The sequence below is a fragment of the Rhagoletis pomonella genome, unplaced genomic scaffold (assembly GCF_013731165.1).
Source record: "Rhagoletis pomonella isolate Grant_MI unplaced genomic scaffold, Rhpom_1.0 Rhpom_scaffold_00001, whole genome shotgun sequence".
Classification (NCBI taxonomy): Eukaryota; Metazoa; Arthropoda; class Insecta; order Diptera; family Tephritidae; genus Rhagoletis; species Rhagoletis pomonella.
Window position 1 is genome coordinate 43,393,068 of NW_023458555.1, and position 12,864 is coordinate 43,405,931.

At 33.6% G+C, this 12,864-nt stretch overlaps 2 protein-coding genes across 3 annotated transcripts in view; both read right to left on the bottom strand.

The window, feature by feature from the left end:
- The window catches only part of LOC118744385, a 38,120-nt gene extending 37,330 nt beyond the window's left edge, over nucleotides 1-790 (bottom strand). Inside the window, exons 1-2 of one of the 2 annotated variants that reach the window (XM_036477391.1) lie at nucleotides 229-790; nucleotides 35-170 (exon numbers count right to left, since the gene is read on the bottom strand). In XM_036477391.1, coding sequence (XP_036333284.1) covers nucleotides 35-170; nucleotides 229-262 — 170 coding nt within the window. In that variant the 5' untranslated portion in view covers nucleotides 263-790. The remainder of the gene's footprint in view (nucleotides 1-34; nucleotides 171-228) is intronic. The other variant, XM_036477383.1, reaches the window with a different exon arrangement.
- A 6,004-nt stretch (nucleotides 791-6,794) lies between these two features.
- The window catches only part of LOC118744401 (probable serine/threonine-protein kinase mkcB), a 70,876-nt gene continuing 64,806 nt past the window's right edge, over nucleotides 6,795-12,864 (bottom strand). The window contains exon 4 of the mRNA XM_036477402.1: nucleotides 6,795-7,603. Coding sequence (XP_036333295.1) covers nucleotides 7,463-7,603 — 141 coding nt within the window. The 3' untranslated portion in view covers nucleotides 6,795-7,462. The remainder of the gene's footprint in view (nucleotides 7,604-12,864) is intronic.

The window sequence follows — 12,864 nt, forward strand, 5'->3', positions numbered from 1 at the left end:
ACTCAAGAAATTGCCATCGATAACGCCAGTTGTGGTATAACGTTTAGTGCTCCACACCTGTTCCGTTGTGGCTGGATTCTGTTGTATTTGTGCAGTGCGTTCGCTCATTAATCGCTTCATTTCGTTTAATCGTGCACGCAACACTTCCACAGATTCATTATCCAAGTCATCTGAAAAAGTATTTTAACTGTAAATAAAATCTTACATCTCAAAATAAATTCACCCTACCTCCTGTGTCAGGTACGCTTTGGTATTCCGACATTTTATTTTACAGATAGTTTGGTTTTTTAAATTTAAGAAAACTTATACTTTTACCGAAATTTAAATAGTTTGAAAATACTTTAATTTACTGCAGCGTTTAAGAGGTCCTCTGCACTTTTATATAAAAAAAAAAGAAAATGGTTAAAAATGTATCGTGCGATGCTGAGAAACTGTAGGTGAATGTTGATTTGTTACGCCTAAGAGTATGCAACAGCATTCATTGCGCAGGCGACAAATCAATACATTTTTCTATCAGCGTTGTCTGCTGGTGACTACCCAAGTATTCATAGAGGAAGTGTAATGTAAAGGAAATAAAAAGAAACGCGATTAAACGCATCCGTTTTTTGATATGATTTGCAGACAATTTGTCGATAAGCTAATATTTTTTGATAATCATCACAAATTATCTGGTTTCTTGCTAGAATTCTAGCTGGTTTTTAGCAGCAATTTACCAGTAAGAAAAAACGCGAATCAAACTTCTAGGGCTGCAATTTATAGAAATAATGAAACCAAGATACAATGAATTTCGATTGAAACTTTTGTATCATGAATGAAAATAGTTTTCGATGATTTTGAAAGGGGTCTTCATATGTGATAAATTGCTTAAATTTATCAGTTTCTCCGCATTCTTTCATGATGTTTTCGTGAAATTGCATAAAATTGTTTATTGTTTAAGTTATCTGGCTAGTTACGTTTCATTCTTACCTCGTCCTTTTTGCTAATTTGCTTTTTATGTTTTCGTAGCAAAATCGACCACCTGGCAGTCTGTCAGGGTTGAATTTTGCTGAAATTTATACGTTTATCCACCAAAATCGTTTGATAAAGTAATAAACTTTGGTTAAATAGATATCCATACAAAGTTTGACAGTTCATTTATCAAAATGATAAATTTATCATTTTACCAAGTTTTCAACAGTTTATCACTTTTGATGAAGACCCCTTAAGTTCAAATTCAAATTACTTTAAGGCCCGTCCACACAAAACATTTACGGAAGTTGATGTTCAGCCTCATTGCGTAAGTCGAAAATTAGGCTAAATTCTACGACTCGATAACATTGCCATTGTCTACTGTCGTGCTGAAATAAGTAAAGCTGCCTTTACATGAGGCGATTTCCCAGGCGATTCAACATTGCTCTGGAAAAAGCGCTCGTGTAAGTGGTGATTCCAAAATCGCTTGCCTCAAAGTAGAGAGCAAGTCAACTTTTGTATGCGATTATCGCCTGTCAAAGAATGGACTCATGTAAAGGCAGCTTAAGGCTGACGACACATATTCAGTTTTGCCTTTCAATTTCTTCAAACACATTTCTTGTCAAAAATCATCAAAATTGAAAGCCATTACGTAGGCTGCATTCAATTTGAGAAGCAATTTCATTGTCAACATACCGTCTTCAATAAAGCAATGTAACTAACTAGCTTCTGAAGACCATTTCCTATTTTAATTCCATTGTAGATCAACATTTTAGCATGTAGAAGCTTAGTATTTTTTTTATTTTCACAAAATTGAAAGGCAATTGAAAGGGAAAAATTGAAAGCAAGCTGCCCATTCAAGTAATTAATAAGAGTGTGTCAGTGAAAAAGTGTGAGTGTATTGAAAATTGAAAGAGGAAAATTGAATGTGTAACGTCCTAGTAAACGACGATAATTGTCGAAAACTATACAGTGCTGCCAAGTTTTTCCGTTTTAATATACTAGTCGAGTCGAAATTTTAGGCAATGACATGAAATTTTCGATACGACTCGACTCTCGAAAACGACTTGCATTCGACACGACTCTCGGAATGAGGCTGGTTGTCTCTTCTATAGATTTATCTAACTTATATACACTGGTAACAAAAGCAGAAACATTTTTGCGGAAATTGGTCTCGCTAGGTGGCGCAAAAGTCGAAATATTTTGAAAAGCCGTATTTAGTATGCTCTGATTTGTTTTAAATTTAGAATATTTAGTTGGAACATAGTGAGGCCTAATTTTGCAAAAAAGTGGAAGGAAAAAAGACAAATAATACATATATGTACATTAGACCACGTCAAAAAAAAATAAAAATAATGCAATGCGACCGGAATAAGACTAAAATTTTAGCATTTGGTATAGTAATGATCCTCCACGAATCTCACCTCTCTAGGACAATTGTAAGAGTTTCCGCCGCGAGCCTTAGTTTTCCCATAGGAATTAAACGTAAGTAAATGAGTTCCTTCCGTTTGAGGTCAATATAATTTTCTAGGATCAATGAAAACGCTCGAAACTGTAAGAATACATTGACTTCATGCCATTTAAATTTATAAAGTATCCCTTTTTAATCCCTTGTCCTATTTGGGTAAAATCTAGTGTACTGTATTCATATGGTGACCATTCGTCCTGTATTATACGGGACAGTCTTCTTTTCTCGTCCTTGGTCCTGGTAATTTATTTATTTCCTACGGGACGGCAAATGTCCTGTATTTCTTTTAATGTCCCGTATTCGGTATTTTGGCGCCTTAACAGCACATAAAAACGACATGACTATGAACTAGTTTTTATTTTTAAGTCTAGACGCTTGCGATACGAATCAAGGTGCACATACATATGTAGATGGTTTCTGAAGTTATAATTTTTGCAAAGAAAAACTGGATATTTGTGGTATGAATCGAAAATAGACGTTAATGATTATTCGCATTTTCGATGTTGGTGTTTCCGAAAGGGTAGGAGTGTGATGTAATGTGGAACGATTTTCCGTCATCCTTTGTCAAATTTGGTTTGGAGACAAACCGGTTTCGGCGTTGTGACATCTTCAGTGTCATTTTTTGTTCTGAATAGTTTCTGTTTGTCTGTCACGGCTATAAATACCGTGTTAAATCGTCGTTGGTTCATAGTTAGGTACATCTCAGCGGATTATATTCTTTCGTTCAACAAGTAGTTTCAGTTCTGTGTGTACATCCACAGGTAGAAATTAGCTGCTCACCTCTTTTTTGATTAATTGTTGCAATGATTCGCAGGGAGGTAAAAATCAGTTATTTTCTTTCTCTTTGTTTCTGTAGTTTGGACCTGCATTTCATTGTTTATGGTTGTTCACATAACGGTTGTTTGTAACAGGCAAAACGAATGGAAATAGATATAGACAAATGTATACATAAATGATCAGAATGAAAAGAGAAATCGATAAGCGGTGACTGTCTGTCCGTCCGTCTGTGCACACGATAACTCGAGTACAAATTGAGATATCTTAACGAAACTTGGTATGTGTACTTCTTTTGACCGTAGGACGGATGGTATTGAAAATAGGCAAAATCGGACGATAACCACGCCTACCTCCCATGCAACGGTAGTTTTCAGAAATACGCCCACTTATGATTACATGTGTATACCTTGGGCACCGCTCCGCCAATTTCTCCCAAACACAGACATAGTGTTGGCCTTCACAAAACATACCAAACGGCTGAAAATTAAAAAAATCGGATAATAACCATGCCCACATCCCATATAACGGTAATTTAGAGAAATATGAAGGCTTCGATAAATCAGTAAATACTGGAGCTAATTTATTCAAGATTGATGTTTGCAATACTTCTTTAGCAAAATATACGCTTATAATAAAATGTTGGAGAATGGGCGTGACCCCGCCCAGTTATGATTACATATGTGTATCTCGGTAACCGTTCGACCAATGTGTAGCATCTCGAGACGATTATTGTGGTTGCCACATAAAGGCAAAACGTTGAAAGTTATCGAAATCGGACTAAAATTACGCCCACTTTTTCATAACGGTAAATTTCAGAAATGCTTGAAACTTCCATATTTCGAAATTTAAGGAAGCTAATTTTACCTAAACAATCCCTTGAAAAGAAGTAACATTATTATTGAATTTTGGAAAATGGGCTTGACGCCGCTGACATATATCTATATAAGTTTATCTCATTATATCTTAGTGAACGTTCTATTGAAGATGTTTTAAATAGGGGTAACCCCACCCCTGCTTACCATGTAGCGGTAGTTTTCGGAAAGGTGAAAAACTATATTGAATACTTGCGCCGGGTATTTAATGTTCGGCTCCGCTGGAACTTAGACTTTTTTACTTGTTAAGAAATAATTTAGGTGAGTAAATTAAATAAAAATGTAAATAAAAAATGTAAGGGTTAGTAATTTTTAATAATGTTTTTTTTAGTACTTGAATTTAAAAAATTGGAACATTGTATCCAATAAAAAGTTTTTAAAGGGTCGTAAATCAAGGCCACTAAATAACTGCACGCTCGAGGCGACAAACTTGGAAAAACTTGAAACTTGACAAAATTGTAAATTCTTTTCGATTGGCGCTGCACGAGTCGAGAGGACTTTCGTTATATTTATTGTTTTTTTTTATTGCAGATTCTTTTTTGAGAATTGCATCGGGCTGCAAATGTCGGATGTATCCTCCGGACTTTCATCTTCACAATCTAGTATCGTTGTTTAAATACCGTTGTTTTCCAAAGAATTCTTCATTCTCATTCTTTTGGTTGTTTCTGAATTTGGAGAACCTGTTACGTCAAAAGCGTCTTTCGATCTTAGTTTTTGTAATTCATTTTTAATCCTTTCTTCTGAGACTGGCCAGATATCAGTGCACTTGCACGATATTCCAGGGACCGAAAATAACAGTTATTTTTTACCAGTTAAACTTGGCCTAATATTTTTTATTCCGAAATAAGTTTTTTCTGGATAATAAACAAACAGCTTATCAAAATTAACCAAATTTCATATCATGTGAAAGAGGACTTAAATAGCTTTTAAACAGAAATAACGAACGAAGGTTACCACCTCTATTTATATTGTTTTTATATCATTTAATACTAAAGAAATTCAAATACCTGACCCAAGGTTTGTTTTATGGTAATTAATTAACATTTTTTATTGAAATATTTGTCAATAGGTGGCTTTGCTCGTTTAGACATTTCAGTTTTAAAGCTATTTAAGTCCTTTTTCATTTGATACCAAACTTGTTTAATTTGGATAAGCGGTTTGATTATATATATGATTTATGTTAAAATTAATGCGGAAGCTCCGCGGTTGCGAATGCGAATGCGAATATTCGCAACAACCCTAGTAGGTATGTATCGCAATATCAGACACAAGAGATTCGTTTATTTCTTTATTATATTTAGGATGATTGCCAGCTGTTTCAGAAGTCTTAGCTAACTTACGCACAAATCCGAAGACGAAGGTAATGCGAAACACGAAGAAGAATACTAATACGAAGATCTGGGCTAATATATAAAGTAATACAAATCTCTGCAGTATGAAAGAAAATACAAATGAATCGAGGCATCTTCTCTATTGCTAATAATTAATATTTTGCAATTCATTTTGATTTATTTAATTCAATTCAATATAATCAAAACGAATATTTCATATACCGTTTTTGACTTGAATGTGATCTTAATAATATCACGTATTCTACGTTTGAGTTTAGCGGCTGCGGTTCCGACACAGCCTGCAGGTCAAGACGAAGGCGATAGACTGATCCTTTTTTTTACTTTTACTATTTAAACATTAAACAAAATGCTTAAATGTACATATAAAAAAATACGAAAGTTGTTGGTTTTTGCTGGTGTAGTTTTTGACTCGCATTTTATTTAGTTATTTAAAGTGTAAGTATTGTATACGTAAAACTATCTAGACACACACATTTTTTTCGTACTTAGCGCCATAAATACAGGTGTTTTTATTTCATTGTATGTTCATTTTATATGTATGTATGTAGTATATATAGGGATTTATTCTTGCAATAATTGTTGCGTTGTTTGATGTGCTCGTCCTTGTATAAATTTAAGCTAATGAATTTATTTAATTTATTATATAATAAGCATAAATATAAAATTTAAATATACTTGCGCATAACACAGCTATAAGTTTAGGAAATCGTCAACAAACAATTCTAGAGCCGGACATAAAAAACGAAACGAAGCAACAAGTAGCGATTAACTGTAAGTTGAAATTATTTCCTTGTCTCACTACTTTTTGGACACATAATCACATTTTGCTCTTGCGACAAATCAATAATAAACCTTAACAACAGATTGAGACAAATTTTTAAAGGTATCTAGTTTCTTGCAAACTGTATTTGTAAAGTGCTACTATTAAAAAATATGCGCAGTGTTTTATTAGTGTGTACAGTATTCATTATTATATAATTATGTTTATTTAAGCAAGCCGAATAGTACAATTAGTTTGTGTGAGTGGAACAAAATCAATAGTTGCATTACGCGTGTGATGTGGGCGTTGTTGCTTAATTACCTTCACTACGGTGTTCTTAAAGGCTAAATAGTTAGCAAACGGTTTGATAATAGTGTTTTTTTTTTTGCAATCGAGCGTTGAAAATTTGAAGTTTTCAGCTGATATGACAATTACTATGATGTTAGATTTGTATACAGTCGGTGTCAAATATAAGCGTACACGTTGTGGTAACATAAAATTCACAATTATTTGCATGACAAATTTATTTCAAACAATTTTCATCAAAATTTTCGAGTATACAGTTTTGTAGCCCATTCAATTTTAGTACAACAAAGTGCGAGTTTCAAGTCGCTAGAAATTACCGTTGATTTTTTAGAATTCTTTTTTGTGGAGGGTGTTGGGCATTTTCTTCCATATAAAAATAGATTTTGATCACGCCTTACATGGAAGAAAACGCGCGACACCCTCCACAATAAAAATTCGAAAAAGGTGTACACTTACATTTGACACCGAAGATACATATAAAATATCGTTTACAAACCAGTACCATTATAGTGCATTTAATGAAAGACTAAATCACTTAAAAGTACATGTATGTATATGTGTGTTAATTAATAATATTTCCGTTTATAAATTACTATCTATAAAAATGTATATATGTATGTAGGTATTTATATCAAACGGTTTCTTTAATCACATCGATACAAATTCTCAATCAAATTCAATTCCATGTTGCAATCCATTGCTTTCAATCATTCAAATTTTTCGGGACACACTACTTAAAACTGATTAGCGAGCACATTTTTTTACAAAAAAATACTTTAATTGGTTAACTAAAAATGTGTTGCAAAGATTTTTTTTTTTTTTTGTTTAACAGACCTATTACATATATGTATACTTAAGTGCGCAGAACTTCGGACATTCAATAGTATTGTTTTCGTAGAATACGCTTGTATGTAGCACAATAATTCTTAAAGGGAGAGCGTGTAAAAGTATGAAAGCAGCTTCTCCTTGGACCAATTGTTTACGATGCATGTTGGTACGTCGGTATGTTGGTGGGTAAGTACTCAAGGAAATTCGCCGGAAATTGACCTTCCCGACCATCAACTTCGCCATAAAGCCAGTCCTCATTGATTTTATAGAGTATGGTTACCAATTCATTTTCCTGAAAAAAAAATAAATTAAGAGTAATTAGAGGTATTTTCTTGAAAATGCATAATTTATAACTATAATTATTGAAACAATTCATAAAACAGATGCATAATATAAAAATATGCTGGAAAAATATTTCTTATGTGTACATATGTATAAAGAAAATCTCCATATCCAATCTGCATTAACGAAAAGGTGTGTCTCGATTTAGAGGTTACGAGGATATTCTTCTTTATAAGTCTGCGGGACCATAAAATACGTGCACGTGTTCTAGCATGAAATGGAAACAAATGTTCGTGTTTGACGCTTCAGTGTGGATGCCATGCTTAGATTTTGTAGTTGTAATTTTTAGAGTTTACCAAAACGCTTACTGGGCGTGAAGCGATTGGGGAAAGATGCAGCGTTTGAAAGAAAAAATCCCAAATTTATAAGTGATAAATTCGTTTTCTATCGCAGAAACAACGGTCATTTTTTAGAGTTTAAAGTGCTTAGGGTTTATTTATTTATTTCAACCTTAGAAACAGAATTTCTTACAGACTATAATAAAATTTAGATTAGTAAACAGTTTGAATAAATTTAAATTAAAACAATAAGGGTTTGTTGCAAAGACGAATAACTCTCGCTATCGTATTGTTGTACGAGTATAGCGACTTATGCGAACCTTCAACGAACATTTTTGGATTCCTGAGATTAATATTAGATTCCTGAATTTGAAAAAGATTAGATATCTCTGGGCAGACAATGATGCCAGATAGAATATGGTATGCATATATCAGCGACAAATACGACCTCCTGTCAGCTAAAGATTGGAGGCCAAGGAGTTTCCTCCTTGAGGCATATTCTGGAATATCGTGGCCGTTGAACAATTTCTTCACAGCAAATCAGGTGAATTTCCTTTGGACTTTCTCTATTCTGTCAGAGTGGTTTGCATAGTATGGGTTCCATATTATCGCCCCATATTCTACAATACTCCGAACCAGAGCGATATAAAGTGCTTTAAGAGCAGAGCTAGGTAATTTTTGATTACGATTACATTTTAATTACGATTGCTTAATTGAAATACCTAAATTTGATACGACTAGTCGGCCTCGTATGCGCGAGGCTTCGCCACGCGCTGAATGTGTAGATATTAAATAAGATGCGATTGACAACTAAACAGGTTGCAACCCTATCAAAAAATAACAAATAATTGTGCATCTGGAGGCCAAGCCCTTTCATTTGAACAGTGCGGATGTAATAATTTAGACATGTGGCAACCTTATAGGAAGAAATACCAAAGATAATATTCTTTCGATACAGATTGTACTTATTGAGATTAGCATAGTCAAAATATCTCGACTTTGCTTTATACTATGTATAGAAGATAGTAATTTTTAAATAGTTGGCAACCGTATTCAAATAATTAAAGCTTTTGTACATGCGAGGGCCAGGCTCTTTCACTAGGTACATATATCATTTTGCAATCCAACGAACGGCGAAAATCTTTTAACTTTTTAATAGGTGGCAACTCAGAAAAACTACTCAGAAAAATAATACATTATTGCACATGTAGAGGCTAAGTTTTTTTATTTGACAGTGAGAGTACAAAACCGATGCCTACGCTTATTATGATTGAATATAGTAACTTTATTAACAAAAAGCATTAGTGCTTTTCTAGAGGCCAATTCCCTTCATTTGACACCTCATCTTTTGTAATCCAACGAACGGCGCGGATCTTAAAGTTTTTTAGACAGGTGGCAACCCTATTAAAATTTGGAAGTAAAAAAGGTCACTCTCCTATAGTAATCTTAAAATTTTTAGGACTAGGATTACTAGTAAGTGATTTTCACTGCTGTGTGATCGGTATGTAAACCGGTAACAAAATTTAATGGCTTTTTCTTCCTACATAAAAGAGATATATCGCAAAAACTTGTATCTGTGAACAATCACTGGTATAAGAGATAAAGCTTATACAGCTTAGATTTTGACGATTTTCTCAGTAGATTTTATAAAATAGCTTACGAAAATTATCGGATTCGGCTGTCCAAATAAAGGAGTTTTACAGTAAACCCCCATATCTGAACAATCAGTTGTATGGAGGCAATAAATAGGTTATAGTGACCCGATCTTTGTTAATTTTACTGTAAACTTTCTGTTGATAATGGGTGAAAGTAGTGCGAAATTACATATTTCTAGCTGCATATATGGAGAAGTTATAACAAAGAATCTCATATCTGAACGATCAGTTGTATGGGAGCTATAGGTTATTGTGACCCGATCTTTGTAATTTTCGCTCTAAGTCTTCTGTTGATAATGGATGGAAGTATTGGAAAATGCCATATTCCCAGCTGCATAAATGGAGAAGTTATAACGAAAAATCTCATATCTGAACAATCAGTTACATGGGAGCTATATGTTATAGTGGTCCGATTCTTCCGGTTCAGACAGATGATTAATTCATTATAAAAATACACCCACCTATCACATTTCATCGGGGTATCTCGAAAACTGAGAGACTAGATCATTTAAGTATACATTTTAATGGGTATATATATCTCTTCTTATTCTGGTACTTACAAGCATCGGACCAAAGTTATAATTCCATTTCATGCTCATGAAAGGTATGAAAAGTACGATTACGATTACAGTACTCGTAATTGGTAAATTTTAAGGATAACAATTAAAGTATTCGCAATGAAGCATGTTATAATTTCAATTACAGTAATTGTAATTCGGAAAGTTTGCGGGATTACAATCACGGTTGCCGTTTTGGTCCAAATGGACCAAATTTGTTCCAATTCTTTTTAAAATGGTCCATTTCACAAGCCTTTGGTTAGGTATCTATCCCCTTCACCTCATGCAATAAAGTTTGCGTTTTCAATTTTTTCTATTTAATTGATGAATATTCCGCCCTATGTTGAATATCGTCGTCGTCAGTAAATGTGACGATACGGCCATCGTCTGCCATGTTACTGATCCGCTGACGATCTTCGACGATGACGATGACGATATTTAGCATAGGGCCGATTGGCAGCACCTGCTAAAAGTGTGAACTCGCCTTGCCACTGATCTTCAAATATGACATGGCTAATTATCTATCACAGCGCGCTTCAAAAAATATCGCAGTTTCTTGCTAATTTCAATTACTCGGTGACCCATATTAAAGTGGCTGGCAAAAATATGGAAAGGTAGCAAAACTTTAATCATAGCATTTAGTACATGAAAATAATATTCGATTTCAATCGAAGATATTTAACAACTTAAAATTATTACACCACATAAAGTTCTTTCTGATACTGATGTATCAATTTTGCCCCTACTCGACAAATTTTCCTGCATTGGTAACTGATGAAGACATAATTGAATTTCAATTTCTCAAATTGAGGCTGAGTGAAGGTAACTTCAAAAACTGTACCAATATAGAACGTTTTTGAGATCAAGTAAGTTTGATTAAAAATGGATTGGGTGAAGCGGCCTTTGGAGAATTGTGTGATTTAGTTCATAACATTTTTAGTCTGCCTCACAGTTCCGCAGTAGCTGAGCGCAAATTTTTGATTCAGCATGAATAAAAACGAAATTAAGAAACAAATTAAAACTTCCACAAAATTATTTATAACTCAACACAATTTTCCGATGCAATAAATATTGGTCCATTTTTTGGTCAGAAAAAAATTGGAAATGGCAACCGCGATTAAAATTACAGCAAACATATTCAACCTATTTTAGAATTTTGTGAAAAAACGGCAATTTACATTTTTGGTAGAAGTTATAGCTTTTTCGGAGATCACCACATCTCTTCATCAGACTTTTTCAACTGGGATTCGATCCAACGACCCCAGCCGCCATAGGCAGCAGTCTACCCACTGAGCTAAGTTCATGAAAATTTCAATGCATTATTTCCGAGGAAATAGTGCTAATGATTTTTTTTGCATTAGTATTAAAATTTGTTATTGCAATAATTTATTGCATTAGAAGTATAACAAGCATTAAAAACCCATTAGCTAACTTTATTTTGAAGTAAAAATTTTTTGCTGACGTTGACAGTAAAATTTTGAGGTCAAAAAAGAAGGTGGTGTAAGTAAAGGCTGGTTTTCTTATTTATACATCACTAAAAAAAATGTATGGTTTTAATAATGCAAACGAGCAAAATTACTAAAAACTTTAATGCATTAAAATTCATTCATTCGCATTAGTTTGGATAATTTAATGAAAATAAATTTCATTAGCATTATATTTTTCAGAACTAATGCATTGAAATTTTTATTTGCATTAAATTGCAAAAATTAATGTACATATTAATTTTATACATTAGCATTATTGCTTAAAGTAATAGAATAGAAAGAGATAAAGACAAATTAGAAAACGAAGAGGATATTGTTTACATTCGATTGTTTCGATAGTGCGAGTGCAAAATATTCGATACCATCGAAAGCTTTCTTACATAAATATGTTGAGATATAACACTAATGAACGATTTCACCAATCAATTTTAAAATGTATCAAAGTTAAAATTTAAAATAGCACAATCTCCTAAAAAATGTAATTTTAAATTACTATAAATGGCTGTGGTGTAGTGGTAAGCAGTGCGCGCTTTCACTCATCAGCACCTGGGTTCAAATCCTGGTCAAAGCAACATCGCAAAAAATATAGAAAAAGGTTTTTTTTTTAACCGCGGTCATCCCTCGGCAGGCAATGGCAAGCCTCCGAGTGTATTTCTGCCATGAAAAACAGCTTCTCATAAAAATACAATCGCCGTTCGGAGTCGGCGTAAAACTGTAGGTCCCTCCGCTTTGTGTGACAACAGCAAGGCGCACGCCACAAGTCGGAGGAGAAGCTCGGCCAAACACTAACATATGTGTAAGCGTCAATCTATTATTATTATTTATAAATGGCCTGACAAATTTAAAATTGATTGGTGAAACTGGGCATAACATTTTGTAAATAGGCAAATTTGATTCCATTTTTTATGGTTGAAGAAAAATTTTACAAGCCATATGGCAAACCCCATTGCCTGTAAATTTGTTCGCTTCTTCTTTTACTATATAAGATAACAACGTCCAGGAAGAAAACTTATTCTTAAAAAAACCCATTTCGTAACTACAAAAACCATAAAGATTGTTTGTATACACAAAAATAACTTATGTGAAACAAAATGAGATCGTGTATTTCAATAACACATTTTATAACAAAAACCATAAAGTACATGCTTACAAACAAAGGGGTTCACAACGTATGTACATACATATGTTGGCATGTGCATCTTTTATAGTTCAATTACAACAACGTCAACAACAT